Source organism: Oncorhynchus keta, chromosome 10, assembly GCF_023373465.1.
Source record: "Oncorhynchus keta strain PuntledgeMale-10-30-2019 chromosome 10, Oket_V2, whole genome shotgun sequence".
In the NCBI taxonomy this organism is placed as follows: Eukaryota; Metazoa; Chordata; class Actinopteri; order Salmoniformes; family Salmonidae; genus Oncorhynchus; species Oncorhynchus keta.
Window position 1 is genome coordinate 39,267,536 of NC_068430.1, and position 19,424 is coordinate 39,286,959.

At 40.2% G+C, this 19,424-nt stretch overlaps 1 protein-coding gene across 2 annotated transcripts in view; it reads left to right on the forward strand.

The window, feature by feature from the left end:
• The window catches only part of sarnp (SAP domain containing ribonucleoprotein), a 58,570-nt gene extending 39,407 nt beyond the window's left edge, over positions 1 to 19,163 (forward strand). For both annotated transcript variants that reach the window (XM_035778029.2, XM_035778030.2), the window contains exons 10-11: positions 17,161 to 17,247; positions 18,228 to 19,163. In XM_035778029.2, the coding sequence (XP_035633922.1) occupies positions 17,161 to 17,247; positions 18,228 to 18,269 (129 nt within the window). In that variant the 3' untranslated portion in view covers positions 18,270 to 19,163. The remainder of the gene's footprint in view (positions 1 to 17,160; positions 17,248 to 18,227) is intronic.
• Positions 19,164 to 19,424: the final 261 nt, after the last annotated feature.

Here is a 19,424-nt window from a genome sequence, read left to right on the forward strand (position 1 = left end):
GTTTTAGTAGCTACTATCTTGTCTCATCGCTACAACACCCGTACGGGCTCAGGAGAGACGAAGGTTGAAAGTCATGCGTCCTCCGATACCCAACCAAGCCGCACTGCTTCTTAACACAGCGCGCATCCAACCCGGAAGCCGGCCGCACCAATGTGTCGGAGGAAACACCGTGCACCTGGCAACCTTGGTTATCGCGTACTGCGCCTGGCCCGCCACAGGAGTCGCTGGTGCCCGATGAGACAAGGACATCCCTACTGGCCAAGCCCTCCCTAACCCGGACGACGCTAGGCCAATTGTGCGTCGCCCCACAGACCTCCCGGTCGCTTAAGCGTTTTTTAACCATTACGACATGCATTTGTCAGCTAAATTACAAGTTTATTCTGTATCACTCAACTCTCATTTGAGTCTTATTTGTATTGAGAAGGATATACGTACATGTAGCTAGATATGTATTGTTGATGTGTTGCTGTAGTCATACATGGATCAGAGGGACAGAGAAAGTGCGGAAGAGAAATGATCAATAGGCCTATGCATTAAATTACCTGGAGAAATCAATTTGTAAACAAAGCTGCTGTACTTATAATAAGTAAAACCTTTATTGGTATCACTTTGAAGTGATCCAAATGGCAAATTCATCTTTCATTTATACATTTAGAGATGTATATTAAGCCAGAAAAAAAGTGAAATTGTATTTAGGACTGAGTCTGGCTTTAAAGATGCACTATGCGGAAATCGCAATGCCATTTCCTGGTTGCTAAAAATCAAATAGTTTGCCTAAATTCAGTTTGTGACAGAGTAAACCAGTATAGTGTACCCTCTAAACTGCTTTGAAATATATTTTCAAAATAATTTGTATTTTCAGTTGTTTGAAGCTGGTGTACAAAACGGAAAGAGAACAAAAAATCAAAAAGGGACAGATAGAAATATCGCACATTGAACAGCTCTCTAGTGTTTCTTAGACTTGCGTTCAATAAGTGACAGATCTATAACTCACATTTCTATGCTTTAACTAATTTACCGCCTGGTGATGACCAACTCTATCCCACCAAAACAGGCTGAAATTTCAGGTGGTCTTTTATAACAGTTCTTACACTAAAATGGCATTATGAATTTCACAGTATTTTTCTAACCTCATAGTGTGGGAATATGTAAAACACAGGAAAATCATGTTTTTGATTGCACTGGGTCCTTAAGTTTTCTTGTTTGGTAAGGCCTTCATACACGATTACTCAATTGTTTGCATGAACATTTAATCTGTTGCTATTGAATCATCTATTAAATTATCTCTGCCAGCACCCTCATTTGCTTTGCTGTCATTTACTGTCATATTACATCATATTCACTAATGTTTTACATTTGTAAAACAACCAATTTGAAAGTTAGTATTGTCTTTTTAAGCGAAGTAAAAGGCTAGTAATGGTAATTATGTTACTGTGATTTAGTAGTAACTGGTGGTGGTGAATTTCCTCATACAGATCTATAATTTCAGTCAGTTTCAGCCTTTATAATCCCTGTTCCTGAATGAATTATCAACCCAAAACTGCCCTTCTTTCCCTCTCCCCTGCTCGCACGCCATGGTACAGCAGGATGTTCTCCAGCATTATGTAATTGCCCAAAGAAGCCATGTCCCTGAGGTATGCGTGGTTAGGGCTAGGAGAGCTTTAGTTACCAGTGATACCTCACCCCCACTGCCTTTTCATTATCCGAATCTCATTTCCTTGCGGACTTGGTTATGACCGAAGCCTCATTACTCCACCTCGGCCCCATGCGGAGCGTTCCAGTTCGACCTGGAAAGGAGGGGTGGTGTCTCTAATGAGGGGTCCCTGGGGATCGGGGGCAGTGACCCGCCTGTGGACCTGGCTGTGTTTGGGGAGGCGTGCATGGACTAACGTGATTGTTTAAACGACTAATTAAGAAAGTATTATTGGTGCTGGCAGCTGGTGTTAGGGAGAGAAGTGAGAAGGTAGAGGTGGTTTAGCTGGAGAGAGAAAGATAACAATTTATAAGGTAAAGAGGCTTGAAGAAACAATCGGTTACAGTGGCTTACGTTGAGATTTTTTTTGTGTCATTACCAAGCAACTGGAATTTGAATGATTTTATTTTGCTATCTGACCGTGTGTTCTTTTAATTGGATCTCTGGCCTAAATGTAACTATTCTTTAAAAAAATATTGGTTCTCCACTCTTGTGTTCAGACCACTCTTGTTGTGACGTGTCTTGTAAGAGCGCTCTAATTTACTTCTGCTAATGCTAATACAGGGCTCCAAGCTAATGATGGCTAGCTCCCAAGTAGTCACTGCTGAGTACACTACAGGGATTTTTCTGCCATTGAAATCCTTGGGTGGGCTGCCTAAGTGTATTTTTGGGTTACCTAAGTCCAAACAGTGTTAAAAAAAAATGTATGTATGAGAAAAACAACCTGCACTCACTAATTGTATAGTTGAGCAGAAAGATGGTTAAATGCCAAGTTGATTAGTTGGTCAATATTTTCAACTACAGTGCCTTCAGAAAGTTTTTGCACATTTTGTTGTGTTAGTCTGAATTTAAAATGTATTAAATTTTGATTTTGTGTCACTGATCTACACTTATTTCGACTTGACACAATGGGGTATTATGTTTTTACACGTTTAATTAAAAATTAAAAGCTGAAATGTCTTGAGTCAATAAGTATTCAACCCTTTTGTTATGGAAAGCCTAAATAAGTTCAGGAGTAAAAATGTGCTTAACCTCTATGGGATACGCTAGCGTACCACCTGGCCAAAAGCCAGTGAAAATGCAGAGCGCCAAATTCAAATAAATTACTATAAAAATCCAACTTTCGTGAAATCACACTTGTGAATCCAGCCAACATGTCAGATTTCAAAAAGGCTTTTCGGTGAAAGCAAACGATGCTATTACCTGAGGGTAGCACCTCCGTAAACAAAGAGAGAGAACATATTTCAACCCTGCAGACGCGACACAAAACGCAGAAATAAAAATATAAATCATGCCTTACCTTTGACGAGCTTCTTTTGTTGGCACTCCAATACAATATGTCCCATAAACATCACAAATGGTCCTTTTGTTCGATTAATTCCGTCGATATATATCCAAAATGTACATTTATTTGGCGCGTTTGATCCAGAAAAACACCGGTTCCAACTTGCGCAACGTGACTACAGAATATCTCAAATGTTACCTGTAAACTTTGCCAAAACATTTCAAACTACTTTTGTAATACAACTTTAGGTGTTTTTAAAAAAGTAAACAATCAATAAAATTGATGACGGGATGATCTGTGTTCAATACAGGAAGAAAAGAAACTGATGTTACCTTTCTGGTCACGCACCTCTATCTAACAGTACACTTGAAGTGACCCTCGTTTTGAACAGGGCTACTTCTTCATTACACGAAGGAAAAACCTCAACCAATTTCTAAAGACTGGTGACATCCAGTGGAAGCGGTAGGAACTGCAATAAGGTCCCTTAGAAATCTGGATTCCCAATGAAAATCCTTTGAAAAGAGAGCGACCAAAAAAAAAAAACTTTTTTTCCTCGGCGTTTCGCCTGCTACATAAGTTATGTTATACTCACAGACATGATTCAAACAGTTTTAGTAACTTCAGAGTGTTTTCTATCCAAATATACTAATAATATGCATATCGAATCTTCTGGGGATGAGTTGCAGGCAGTTGAATTTGGGCATGCATTTCATCCGGATGTGAAAATACTGCCCCGTCACCAAGAAGTTAACAAGTCACGTAATAAGTTGCATGGACTCACTCTGTCTGCAATAATAGTGTGTAACATGATTTTTAAGTGACTACCGCATCTATGTACACCCCACATACAATTCTCTGTAAGGTCCCTCTGTCGAGCAGTGAATATCAAACCAGATTCGACCACAAAGACCAGGGAGGTTTTCCTATGGTTTGCAAAGAAGGAAACCTATAGGTAGATGGGTAAAAAAAAAAGCCCTTTGAGCATGGTGTAATTATCCATTTTACATTTCGGATGGTGTATCAATATACCCAGTCACTACAAAGATACAGGCGCCCTTCCTAAATCAATTGCCGAAGAGGAAGGAAACCACTTGGTGATTTCACCATGAGGCCAATGGTGATTTTTAAATGGTTACAAAGTTTAATGGCTGTGATAGGAGAAAACTGAGGATGGATCAACAACATTGTAGTTACTCCACAATACTAACATAAATGGCAGAGTAAAAAGTTAAATGTTTGTCCTGAATACACAGTGTTATGTTTGGGGCAAATGGTGGTGGCTTGCATCATGTTATGGGTATTCTTGTCATCGGCAAGGACTAGGGAGTTTTTTAGGATAAAGATAAACGGAATAGAGCTAAGCACAGGCAAAATCCTAGAGGAAAACCTGGTTCAGTCTGCTTTCCAACAGACACTGGGAGACAAATTCACCTTTCAGCAGGACAATAACATAAAACACAAGGCCAAATCGACACTGGAGTTGCTAACCAAGAAGACATAGACCCCTTTCTGTGTTTACAAACATTGCTGCGCGATGACGATGCGCGCAAGTTGGTGGCAGAACAAGGGGGAGTTCTTATAGAACGGCAGCAAAAGCCTGTTTTTGAATGTTGCTTATGAATTCATTTTCACACTACTTTTGGATTGTAATAGGATTTTAAGGCTAATTTGAATGTCCTGCTTAATGTAATGTTTGTCATCATTGCAAATCAACTGAATTATACTGCAAAAAAAAACAGTTAAACTTCAACCAGTAAAATGGCACTTTGGCTAGCTTTTACTACAGCATATACAGTGGGGCAAAAAGTATTTAGTCAGCCACCAATTGTGCAAGTTCTCCCACTTAAATCATAGGTACACTTCAACTAAGACAGACAAAATGAGAAGAAAAAAAATCCAGAAAATCACATTGTATGATTCTTAATGAATTTATTTGAAAATTATGGTGGAAAATAAGTATTTGGTCAATAACAAAAGTTTATCTCAATACTTTGTTATATACCCTTTGTTGGTAATGACAGAGGTCAAACGTTTTCTGTAAGTCTTCACAAGGTTTTCACACACTGTTGCTGGTATTTTGGCCCATTCCTCCATGCAGATCTCCTCTAGAGCAGTGATGTTTTGGGACTTTCAACTCCCTCCAAAGAGGGAGGACACAGAATGCTGAGTTGCATCCAAAGAACACCATATCTACTGTGAAGCATGGGGGTGGAAACATCATGCTTTGGGGCTGTTTTTCTGCAAAGGGACCAGGACGACTGATCCGTGTAAAGGTAAGAATCAATGGGACCATGTATCGTGAGATTTTGAGTGAAAACCTCCTTACATCAGCAAGGGCATTGAAGATGAAACGTGGCTGGGTCTTTCAGCATGACAATGATCCCAAACGCACCGCCCGGGCAACGAAGGAGTGGCTTCGTAACAAGCATTTCAAGGTCCTGGAGTGGCCTAGCCAGTCTCCAGATCTCAACCCCATAGAAAATCTTTGGAGGGAGTTGAAAGTCTGTTGCCCAGCAACAGCCCCAAAACATCAATGCTCTAGAGGAGATCTGCATGGAGGAATGGGCCAAAATACCAGCAACAGTGTGTGAAAACCTTGTGAAGACTTACAGAAAACGTTTGACCTCTGTCATTACCAACAAAGGGTATATAACAAAGTATTGAGATAAACTTTTGTTATTGACCAAATACTTATTTTCCACCATAGTTTGCAAATAAATTCATTAAAAATCCTACCATGTGATTTTTCTGGATTTTTTTTCTCATTTTTTCTGTCATAGTTGAAGTGTTCCTATGATGAAAATTACAGGCCTCTCTCATCTTTTTAAGTGGGAGAACTTGCACAATTGGTGGCTGACTAAATACTTTTTTGCCCCACTGTATGAGATGAGTAAAGTAGTATGTAAACATAATTTAAACATAATTATTAAAGTAACTAGTGTTCCATTATTAATGTGGCCAGTGATTCCAAGTCTATGTTTATAGGGCAGCAACCTCTAAGGTGCAGGGTTGCGTAACCGGGTGGAAGCCGGCTAGTGATGGCTATTTAACAGTCTGATGGCCATGAGATAGAAGCTGTTTTTCAGTCTCTCGGTCTCCGCTTTAATGCACCTGTACTGACCACGCCTTCTGGATGGTAGGGAGGTGAACAGGCAGTGGCTTGGGTTGATATCCTTGATTATCTTTTTGGCCTTCCTGCGACATTGGGCCCTGTAGGTGTCCTGGAAGGTGGGTAGTTTGCCCCTGGTGATGCATTGGGCAGACCTTACCACCCTCTGGAGAGCCCTCCGGCTGTGGGCGGTGCAGTTGCCGTACCAGGTGGTGATACAGCCCAACAGGATGCTCTCAATTGTGCATCTGTAAAAGTAACTTAGGGTTTTCTGGGCCAAGCCAAATTTCTTCATTTCAGATCATCAGTGATGTGTACTTGAAGCTTTCCACCTTCTCCACTGCGTTCCCGTCGATGTGGATAGGGGCGTCCTCCCTCTGCTGTTTCCTGAAGTCCACAATCAGCTCCTGTATTTTGTTGACGTTGAGTGAGAGGTTATTTTCCTGGCACCACTCTCCCAGGGTCCTGACCTCCTACCTGTCTCATCATTATTGGTAATCAGACCTACTACTGTTGTTTCTGCAAACTTGATTGATTTGGAGGCGTGCGTGGGTGAACATTGAGTACAGGCTAAGATAAGCACATACCCTTCTGCGGTCCCTGTGTTGAGGATCAGCGAAGTGGTGGTGTTGTTTCCTACCCTCACCAGCTGGAGGTGGTCCGTCATGAAGTCCAGGACCCAGTTGCACAGTGCGGGTTTCAGACCCAGGGCCCAGAGTTCAATGATGAGCTTGGAGGGTAATATGGTGTTGAAGTCTGAGCTATAGTCAATGAACAGCATTTTTACATAGGTATTCCTCTTGTCCAGATGGGATAGGGCAGTGTGGATGGCGATTGCGTCGTCTGTGGATCTATTTGGGCGGTAAGCAAATTGAAGTGGGTCTAGGGTGTCAGGTAAGGTAGAGGTGATATGATCCTTAACTAGCCTCTCAAAGCACTTCAGATGACAGACGTGGGTGCTACAGGGCGATAGTCATTTAGTTGTGTCACCTTTGCTTTCTTGGGTAAAGGAACAATGGTGGCCATCTTGAAGCAAGTGGTGACAGCAGACTGTGATAGGAAGAGATTATATATGTCTGTAAACACTCCAGCCAGCTGGTCTGTGCATGCTCTGAGGATGCGGCTAGGGATGCCGTATGGGCCGGCAGCCTTGCGAGGGTTAACAAGCTTAAATGTCTTACTCACGTCGGCCACGGAGAAGGCGAGCTTACAGTCCTTGGTAGCGAGCCACGTCAGTGGCACTGTGTTATCCTCAAAGCAGGTGAAGAAGGTGTTTAGCTTAACAGTCCAGGAGCAAGACGTCGGTGTCTACGACATGGCTGGTTTTCCCTTTGGTGTCTGAGTTGTTGAATTGCGACTCCACTTTGTCTCTGTACTTTTGTCTGTTTGATTGCCTTAGGAGGGAATAACTACAATGTTTGTATTAGGCCATATTCCCAGTCACTTTGCCATGGTTAAATGCAGTGGTTCACACTTTCAGTTTTGTGCAAGTGCTGTAGGTTTTAATAGTCAGTGTGTACAAAATATACTATACACTTCCTGATGAACTCAGTCACCGTATTCGTTGTTATTCTCAAAGGCTACTCAGAACATATCCCAGTCCGCATGAGAAAAACAATCTAGAAACATGGATACCGTTAGGTCAGACCAGTGTTGTATAGACCTTTAGCACAGGTACTTCCTGTTTGACTTTGTGTCTATAGGAAGGGAGGAGCAAAATGGAGTCGTGATCAGATTTTCTGAAGGGAGGGCGGGGGAGGGCCTTGTAGGCATTTCAAAGCTAATCATGAAACATACACCCCCGCCTTTCTTCTTCCCGGAGAGTTCTTCATTCCTGTCTGACCGATGTACTGAGAACCCCGCTGGCTGTATGGACGGGGACAGTGTATCCTGAGAGAGCCATGTTTCTGTAAAACAGAGTATGTTACAATCCCTGATGTCTCTCTGGGAGATCCTCTCCCTGAGCTCGTCTAATTTATTATCCAGAGACTGAACATTAGCGAGTAATATACTCGGAAGTTCGACTGGAAGTCCACTCTGAATACCTCTTCTCCGCCAGCGGTGTTTTGGAGCAGCCTCTGGAATAAGTTCAATTGCCCTGGGGGGTACGAACAAAGGATCCAATTCGAGAAAGTCGTATTCCTAGTTACCAACGCTTTGATATCCAAAAGTTCTTTCCAGCTGTATGTAATAACAAATTCTGGGCAAAGTTGCTTAGGAGCTAGAAGCCGAGCTGCCATATCTGTCGGCGCCATTTTACATTTGCACCCTGTCCATACGTTTATTTTATTTATTTTTAATATTTGTACATTTAATATATAAGGTAGCTAGGTTCACAACAGTTTTAAGTAATTTGTTTGTTTTGTAGTATTTCCTCCCCTCCCCCCTTTTTTTTTTAAAGGAATGGGTGCTGTTTTTGTGACCTCCCTCTATCCCTGTCAGAGTATTCCTGACCTTTCACCTTTTGATCTTTGGGGATAGATTTGTTCCCAGTAATGTCAAGATTAGTTTTGACAATCTGCAGTTGAGCTTGTAGAGAGGCCTTGCATGTTTTGGGAATGTGGGTGGGATGGCCAAAACACATTTTCACGTCTTCATTTTTTATTGCTCTCCCCCTTAATGATTTGTGGATACAATTTTTTTCTGTGATGTCCAACTTACATAGGCAATATGGGATCATGCTTTTTTATATACAGTGTCGCTTTTGTGTTAAACTTACAGCAGTTAGTGCTTCTCACAAAGTTTAGGTTAGTTAGACTGAACTAAATCTCCATGAAATTATATTAGGTTTATAGAACCTGTATATTACGCAGCCTAATCTATCTATTAGTGATCTTACATTGATTGAAGGATAGCAGTATATTGTGAATAGTGCCAATTATAAAACATAGAGTAAAGAAGCTTAAAATATGTATCTTTCCAATGCTAGCTAAATAACTATTATTATTATTCTGTGTCTTTTTTTAAAAGTCAGGCTTTCCACACATGTATTGTGCAAAATGTGCCCATTAAATAATGTTAAGCAGTATTATTGCACACAGAGTCCATGCAGCGTATTAATTATGTGATTTGTTAGGCAAATGTTTACTCCTGATTTTATTTAGACTTGCCATAACAAAGGGGGTGAATACTTACTTATTGACTCGAGAAATGTAGTCTTCATTTGTTTTATTAATTTGTAAAAAAAAAAATACAAAAACATTCCACTTTGACATTATTGGGTATTATGTGTAGGCCAGTGACCCAAAAAAATCTATATTTAATACATTTTAAAATCAGGCTGTAACACACCAAATTGTGGAAAAAGTCAAGGGATGTGAACACTTCCTGAAGGATCTGTAAATGGCTCCTGAGTGGCGCAGCAGTCTAGGGCACTGAATCTCATTGAGAAGTCACATCTGTTAATTGAAATGCATTCCAGGTGACTACCTCATGAAACTGGTTGAGACAATGCCAACAGTGTGCAAAGCTGTCATCAAGGCAAAGGGTGGCTATTTGAAGAATCTGAAATATAAAATAAATGTTGATTTTGTTTAACTTTTTTGGTTACTACATGGTTTTGATGTCTTCACTATTATTCTACAATGTAGAAAATAGTTATTTTTTTAATAAAGAAAAACCCTTGAATGAGTAGGTGTTCTATAACTTGACCGGTACTATATGTGAAATAGTATGCAATTTTTGTGGACCGTGCGTACTACAGTCCCTACGTACTACCGTGCGTACTACTTTCAGAACTACTGCATAAGAAGTATGCAAAAGTACAGGAGAAACTCTAATAGCCTAGTAAGGCATGGAATTCAATAGTTCTAACATTTGAACCATGTCCTTTGTGTACAACATTACATTTTTATGTAAGCTACACCAGACAAAGGCGTCATCGCCAATCAAAGCGGCAGGGGAACCTAGTGGTTAGAGCTAGTAATCGGAAGGTTGGAAGTTCAAACCCCCGAGCTGACAAGGTACAAATCTGTCGTTCTGTCCCTAAACAGGCAGTTAACCCACTGTTCCGAGGCCGTCATTGAAAATAAGAATTTGTTCTTAACTGACTTGTCTGGTTAAATAAAGGTCAAATAAATAACTGAGCAAGCTACTATGTAGTCAGTGGAGTGGGAAGCAGCGACATAAAAATCTATATTTTTATCCATGGCAAGTCGGGTTTCCAGAAAATCCGAAACCACTACACTACGTATTTTTGTCTTGAACACATGTAACCTTTATTTAACTAGGCAAGTCAGTTAAGAACAAATTCTTATTTACAATGACGGCCTACACCAGCCAAACCCGGACGACGCAGGGCCAATTGCGCGCCGCCCTATTGGACTCCCAATCACGGCTGGTTGTGATACAGCCTGGATTTGAACCAGGGTGTCTGTAGTAGTGACACCTCTAGCACTGAAATGCAGTGCCTTAGAATGCTGCGCCACCCATCCATCTGTCTAAATCGTTACGACAAAGTGTATATTTTGTTCAAATGTTAATATCCTTTCTTCCTTCAACTACCATTGCGCAAAGCAGTTTTCTCCTCTTGTCTTCAATCTTGCAGGCTCGCAGGGCCCTTGCGCGTTGCCATAACAACTTGGCTCACACAGCTTTGAGCTAGAAACCCAATCTCTACCAGGTTGAACATAGTCAGATAATGCCATATGTTTCAGGAATTTTACAGCTAGCTAAATACTTCACATGCTGATATTGACTTTTGTATTATTGTGTGTTACGTTCTCTAGCTAGCTACCTTGCTACCCAGCCAGTCTTTCTAGGGGGAGCATTGCATTGTGGGTTTTGTAGTCAACTTGAGCACCGCAGATTTCCACAATTTTCACATGTTGCTTCCTAACTTATTATAGTGCTGAAATTGCCCAAAAAAGGGGGATTTGTAGTTTTGAGTGGATTATTCCTTTAAGTCATACAAACCATATCTACCCGTATTTAGAAGCAAATATGTTTGACTAACTGTTTACATTATATACACAATTTTAAAAATCTCTGGTCTTGTAACTTAAAATCGTGAGTGAGCATAAAATCACCAGCCTGATTAATCAACAACTCACCAATTAGAATGCATGGTGGGTGGCTGTTATAGAAATTGTGTAAACAAGCCTAGAGTTCAAAACTGTATCCCCCACACCCCCCTTATCCTCTGCTCTCCATTTCTCTTCTGTGTACCCATTTACTGAGGTTGCATATTCTAAGAGTGTGTGCATGCATTGAGTTGAGCTTGTTTTTGCTGATTTCATGGGGCGAGAGCTGAAAAACAATCCGTTTCCTTTCCATTTGGGACTTATTGTACTGGTCAACACATTTGCATAGAAGAAGCATCTCAAGACCTAATGACGTCATTCCCACACACAGTGATGGAGACAGGAGAGACGTATCATTTTTGGCAATGACTATGGTTTTGGTGTATGGTTTTTCAGCTTGAAATCAACATATTTTGCATTATAGTTTGCGTAAAATAAGTAATTTATCACGAACAAAGTACTAGGGTAGTGACTTGATGTTAGCTTCAGGTGTAAGCTAGCAACGAAAGTTAGCCTACAAAGCTATCTTCTTGCATTGTAAAGTGTCCTGGCCTGCAATGGGCATTGTTTTGCAAAAAGTAATTAACAGCTGCATCATTTCTACATGCCGTGTTGCATTATTCAAGTGTGTTCATTTCTGTGCAGTGGGGAGCTAACATGATGCATCCCAGACTCCCAGTGAGTGCAGTTGTTCCCCAGGACAGGCTAGAGCTAGCAATGAGTAAGTGGAGCAAGCACGGTGCACTCACGCTATAAGGGGACATAGACTGCACTGATTTCATAATCTCTCAATCTAGTACTGAACCGTTTTTCATGTTATAGTATTGAAAAAGTACAGAAATATCAGGATACAGTGGAACACTAGTGCCTATTACACCGCAAAGCCAGCCACTCACTGTCACTGCTATGCTGTCAAAGGCTCCCACCAGCACCTAAATCATTGCTGAAATCTTTTTATATCTGCAACGGTTTGAATTTGAGTGGGGTGACACGATGACTTCCCCCATATGTGATGGCCGGCAATCACTACGCTGTGCCCCCCTCTCCCTACCCTGCATTCCACAAAAGACAATTGAGGAGCCGTTTTCTGCATTACCACATCATGCATACTTTAATTTGAATTGAAGAAAAGCAATGAGCCAAATTTAATTTATCGGTCCTAAGAATGAATGAGTGAATAACTGAATCCCCAGCTTTGGTCATTTATCATTCTCCACACATAGACCAGGCATTTGTCTACTCATTTGAAGGACCATCATTTACATGTGTGATTTTTAAGGAGGAGGCTTGGCTGGACTTTCAGCTCTATCTGCATTTGAATCTGGAATTATAATAGCAATGGGCCCTTTCCCCCCCCACAAAGTGTATGGAACCACACTCAAATGTACGCACACACTTTTGAATAGAAGTATAGAGGGCCATCTGTCCAATCTGGCCATACATATCTGGGAAAATAAAGAAGGCTTCTTGACATGTCACATAATGTAATGTCCCTCAGAATAGGGGCACAGACGTCAGTTCAACATCTAGTTTTGATTTACATTTGGTTGAGTTCAAAACAAAGTTTATTAGCCGCTTACACAGTTTAGCAGATGTTATAGCGGGTGCAGCAAAATGCTTATGTTACTAGCTCCTAATAATGCAGTAAAATGCTTATGTTACTAGCTCCTAAAAATGCAGTAAAATGCTTATGTTACTAGCTCCTAATAATGCAGTAAAATGTCAAACAGGTGTACACAAATAATCAACTTAAACTAAGAACAAGAAATAAAGAAATGTCGAAACGAATCCAATTAACAACCCAAATAGCACCGTAACAGTAATCCAAATGCAATCTATATGCATCTACACCCAATTAATTCACACAAGATATACTAGAATTGATATATATATATGTATACATACAGCAGGAAATAATATTAGTAGTGCTATTTTAAACCTCAGTCTTAAGCTGTTGGGGGGAAACTAAGCTAACATATGGAATTGTTTTAAGATGGTCATACCATGGATCATTTAGCTTTTTGATTTTTATATGACCCCTTAGGTATAAAAAATATATATATATTCGAAACAATATTTAATTTGGCCTTTACTACTACTGCCCATTGAAACGCATTGAATAACACATTCATAAATTGGTGGAAAATACAGTAAAAAAATTAACCCAACTGAATAAGGTTTTGAAGTGTCCTATATCTAGGAGATATAAGAAAGCTCAGGAAATGTATATATTTTTTGACACATTTAACCCCTTATTTTTGTTGGTGCAAAACTACCTCCATACTTCCATTAGTTTGTATGGGTTACCTTCAGACGAGTCCTCTATCTATAGAGTGGTCATATTGGTTTGTAAGCCAAAGCATTTGGACGCTACCGATTTTCAGAAGGCCAACATTGGTTGGATGCGGTTGATTGAGACGCAGCCCATGCAAAAAATACACATCTCAATCTTAAACTGAGGGATTTGAATGGGGATTTGCACTATTGAGAGGGATAGAGAGCAGTTGCTTCGTGAAGGTATCTCTTCCTGAAAATACATGATCTAAGTGAACAATAGTTGGCATTCAGCAGTCATAAAAATATGCCTTATTTATTTTAAAGAACTACTAAAATAGTGATTTTGTCAGACAGTATACGGCAGCAGCTCTATAGAGATGAGGTGATGACTTGGAATTAAATAATAGTAGTCAAATAAAACAAAGATACACAACTGAAATTTGATTAAAGTAATGTGAATAAATGATGGTTAATAAGTGATAAAAGGTAATGGTCACTGCCATCATGGGACCTTTATTCATTGTTTTATTCTGTGTTAAATCATTCAACTCACATAATGCATCGTGTATTTCATTAAAATAATTATAATAATCGAAACCGAACCGACCTCAAAAACCACTAATTGCTCAGCAAATATATATTACAGTGAGCTATGTCAAGAATCCAGTATATAAATAAATATGCAGTGTGTATAAATGGTAACTAAAATGCTATGTAGAGTAGTACAACTATTAGTAATATTAGAGTTTTCAACTAATGTGAATTCAATGTGAAATCAAAAAAAGATAATTGGATTTTTTTAAATGTATTTTTTTTTTAAAGTAAACTTACTTTTTATTTACTTTTTGCAAATCCAAATAAATTTTCCACGTTGATTCAACGTCATCACATAGATTTTGGGGGGTTGCAATTATGTGGAAACAACATTGATTTAACCAGTTTTTGCCCAGTGGGTGATGTCAAGGTACAGAGATGTTCGAGAGTTCTTTGTCGGTTTCTATTAATCAGAAATAGCAATGTCTGAAAGCTTTCGTATTTGAGTGTTTCTGTGGGCAATTTTGTGATTTGTGGAAAAAGTGACATCATACGAAAAGTGTTAGACTCGTCATCTCAGCTCTGACTGGTTCATTTTCCCCTCGTCTTTGCATTTAGTTGATAGAATGATAGATTTATGAATGCACTTAGCTACATGCCATGGTCCACTATTGTAGCCTCTGATTTTTTACTCATTAGTCTGAATAATAACTGTCACTAATTCAAGCTGTTCTAGAATGGCTTTGTGAATAGAGAAAGAAAGAGAGCGAGGAAGAGGGAGAGCAAGAGAGGGAGGATAGAGAGGCCTGAGAGATTAACTCCAGTGAGCTCACTCCGTGAGGCCCAGGAATGGCTGAATATTGTTCTAGGGGTGGGGGGGGGATGAACTTGATGATCTCGGGGGGTGGAGGGGGGATTGCTGTTCCCTGCTCCTGACAATCAAAATTAGATTGGCCAGCACTGTGTCAACACTGGCCTCTGCTTAAGGCATCACAGGGGCAGGGGGGACAACCGGTTTTTGAGAGTTTGCCATGTGAACTATGGAGAACCCACAGAGCCTTTCACTGACTGTGCCGGCCTTAAAGAAATGCACAACTCTTTTCATAGGCCAACACTGAAACAACCCTTCCCTCAACCCAATCTTTTGTGACAAACATATCCTCTCAGTATATGATTATGTTCTTCTGTTCATCGATATCTTGATGTATTGTGTGAAAATAGTATCAAGTAATTGGAAATGAAAAGATTCTCCACCTCTTCTCATTCCTTCTGCACATCTTCACTGTGAAGGGGCCAAAACAATCCATTCCTGTTGAATATAAGGGTGGTTGGTGTAGGCAGAGCCAGGAAGAAGGTACACTACATGACCAAAAGTATGTGGGCACCTGCTCGTCGAACAACTAATTCCAAAATCATGGGCATTAATATGGATTTAGTTCCCCCTTTGCTGCTATAACAGCCTCCTTTCTTCTGGAAAGGCTTTCCACTAGATGTTGGAACATTGCTGCAGGGACTTGTTTCCATTCAGCCACGAGCATTATTGAGGTTGAGCCCTAATTGTTGGGCGATTAGGCCTGGCTCGCAGTCGGCGTTCCAATTCATCCCAAAGGTGTTCAATGGGGTTGAGGTCAGGGCTCTTTGCAGGCCAGTCAAGTTCTTCCACACTGTTTTCAAAAAAAACATGTATGTACCTTTCTTTGTGCAGGGCGGCATTGTCATGCTGAAACAACAAAGGGCCTTCCCCAAACTGTTGCCATAAAGTTGGAAGCACAGAATCGTCTAGAATGTCACTATGCTGTAGCGTTAAGATTTCCCTTCACTGAAACTAAGGGGCCTAGCCCAAACCATGAAAAACAGCCCCAGAACATTATTCTTCCTCCACCAAACGTTACAGTTGACACTATGTATTTGGGTAGGTAGCATTTTCCTGGCATCCACCAATCCCAGATTCGTCCGTCTGACTGCCAGATGGTGAAGCGTGATAAACCACTCCAGAGTACGCGTTTCCATTGTTCCAGAGTCCAATGGCGGCACGCTTTACAGCACTTCAGATCTTAGGCTTGTATGCATCTGCTCAGCCATGGCAACCCATTTCATGAAGCTGCTGACAGACAGTTATTGTGCTGAAGTTGCTTCCAGAAGCAGTTTGGAGCTCTGTAGTGAGTGTTGCAACCGAGGACAGACTATTTTTTACGTGCTATGCGCTTCAACACTCGGCGGTCCCGCTCTGTGAGTTTGTGTGGCCTACTACTTCACTCCTGAGCCGTTGTTGCTCTCAGACATTTCCACTCCACAATAGCAGCTCCAGCAGGGCAGAAATTGGACGACTGACTTTTTTTGAAAGGTGGCATCCTTTGACGGTGCCACATTGAAAGTCACTGAGCTCTTCAGTAAGGCCATTCTACTGCCAATGTTTGTCTACAGAGATTACATGGCTGTGTGCTCGATTTTATACACCTGTCAGCAACTGGTGTGGTTGAAGTAGCTGAATCCACTAATCTGAAGGGGTATATAGTGTAGGTCAGACACTTTAGGCACATGGGGTTTGGCTTTCCATTCTCTGCATTTGAATGTTGTTCAGACTCACAGCTTTGACGTCCCTTCAAAAACAGAAATGACTGTGGATGTCAGCACGAGGATGGTGAAGCTTTCAGTTGACACTGGCCCGGTGTGCCAATGGCAAATTTATCTGAATGTCAAGCCCTGCAAGGGAATTCAAATTTAAAAGATGGCTAGTCATTTTTAGCCTGATTCTGTATGGAATGCAGGTACATTATCTTAATTTTCTTCTTAATTCAGCAATTATGGTGGTAGCGCAATCAAAAGCTCATATTTGCCTTCTTTGTTGGTCTTTAAGGTAGTAATGCTGTATGTGGCGTCCCACTCTCAGCCCATCCCGCTCCTCACGTTGGTTCTGGGATGTGGACGGGGATGGAGCTGACCTCAAGGGTTGTGTTTTGGAGGTTTGACCAGTGACCTGGAATCTGTCAGTTTGTTCTTGTTGGCAATCTCTTGCCAGAACACAGTGTGTGAGGGAAAAGCTTGCTGTGTCCTCGCATAACCTTAACATTATTTGCCAGGCCACCAGATTTTCAGCCTTTTAATTTACACCCAGAATTTGGGGGTATTTTTCTTCCCCCTTACTCAATGTATTTTGGCATTTCTGTCAGCGGAATGTCATTTATTTATTGCTTTTCCAAAAGACTAAGTCTTCTCATCCATTTCTGATGTTGTGTTGCAGGTTGAAGTGGACGAGAAGCTGAAAAAGAGGAAGGAGAGGTTTGGGATTCTCACTGCTGCTGCTGTAGTTGGGGCCGAAGATAGCGAGGTACAAAAGGTTTTGTTTTCATGTTCTTGTTGTTGCCAAAAGAGAGCTGGTGGGACAGATTTGTAAGTGATCAAACACTGTTGTGAGAAACATTCAAAATAAGCGACTGAAATGTTCACATAGTTGTGTGTTGGGAAGGAGGGTATAAGAATGTTTTGTAAGTTGCTATTAGAATGTTTTAGAACAGAAAAAGAATGAAGAATAGCAAAGTTCTGAAAGAAGAAGAATTGGGCATTGCCTCAATATTTAGGCAAAATCAAACATTTTATTTGATGTTATGAACCTATTTTGAGTCAATAGATGTGTCAAATCTGTTGGGTAAATGTAATGTGAGTCATCTTTAACAAGTGTAAATGATTGCTTAATTTCCACATTCCACAATTCATATTCTTGGTAATTGTTTCCAAAGTTCATAGGGGTATACAGGCATAGAGTCTAACTTTACAGTTCCCAAAGTTTCTACCTTGAGTTTTTTGAAAATGTCTTGAATGATTGATGTTCCCTTGAACATACACAAAGGAATTCCAGATGGTATCGGAGCATGTCGATGACCTATATAGTCATCCAGCAATGACAAGCAGTTAGTGTTTTGTGCATTGCTTAGTTCTGCTGTTACATACAATGTGGTTATTAATGATTTTGCTTAAATAAGTAATCAAATTACTAAAACATATATGTAAGGATGATGCCTGCAGTTTAATGTTGCAGGTATCAGGCCTGCTTGTTTTGATACTAACTTAATACTCTGATGTGATGTTTCTGCTTCCTCACCACCACCCCGTCATTTAAATGACAATTCAGCAATTCTAATCTCACTTGATAAGAAAGCTCTATTATTGTTGCACATGCATATTCCACAAATATAAATTCTGAGTCACAATTTACAATTAATTCTGTATATGCTCTTCTGTATACATTTGAAACACATGACAATGATGTAGAATGTTCCTTACATGTTCACCTCCCCCCCCCCATTTCAGGTAAAGAAGAGGAAACGAGCAGACCGATTTGGAAACAATTGATTCAATTTTATATTTGTACTTTTTTAATGATTTAATTTTGTATTTTTTTTTTAAACTTGTTACTCTTGTTTTACAGTGGTAAAATACCAACCTGTGCTGTTCAGTAAGAAATAATCTTTACACTATGTAAAAGTTTGAAATTAAAGATCTTATCCAATTTCCCACAAGTGTCCTAACAACCCTTGAGTAAACTTGTCCTATTGCTGTTGGGAAATAAGTCTGTGTACCCCTTCAGGTGTTAAAGGAACTCCTCCAGGGGAGGGATGGTCCTGCTGTATCTGCTCTGCTCTCGAGGGGAGAAAGGGTTGATGTTCCCTGGCAGGGATTTTAATAACTAAACAACATATAGCTAAACCTGTCAATAGTTTCCTGCAATCCAGGTGTTGTGGTACCACTACACCAGGTTTGTGACATGTCACTCAGTGGACATGCTGTAACAAGTGTGGAGGCACTAAGCTACTTTTCAGTTGGGAATTCATTGTTATAGCAGATACGCACTTCAATAGTTTGCCAGTTTGGATTCCTGGCTGCACACTTATGCTAACTTCATAATGATAAATGCATCATCTTACAGTAATTTAATAGTGCTACAAAATACATTTCAGACACTTTGGGATGATTTAGGCATAGCATTTCAAACATGAAGTATTGACTTGGCATTGATTTTTGAACATAAACTCTAGTTGGCATTTGGGGTTGTGAGCCAGGGTAAACAAAAGCATGGATTGTTGTGGTCTCTGCTTTTCCAAAGACTCCTTTCATATTGTTTTCCTTACACTGTGATTTTTAATTTGGATGAACTATCCCTTTAACACGTTTGCTAAGTGGGTTTGTAAACAGTTAATAATGAATAGATCATTTCTAGATCTGTAATAAAACATGACTGTTATTGGACTTCTGACATTGTTCTTACTACATTTCACAATATCATTTCAATCAAACTCCAGCTAAAAGTCTCCTTAAGCATATGCTATAGCACCAGCAATACCTACTAACACCACCGATACTGTTTTTTTTCTCTTCATATTTAAACAATTTAACCAAAACACTTGAATTTTCCCTGAGACAGTCATTTGGGATGGAGGCAATTATCACTTGGAAGTTGAAGCGTCCCTGAAATGGGCAGAATTGGACTCTTTCATCCTTCACACAAGT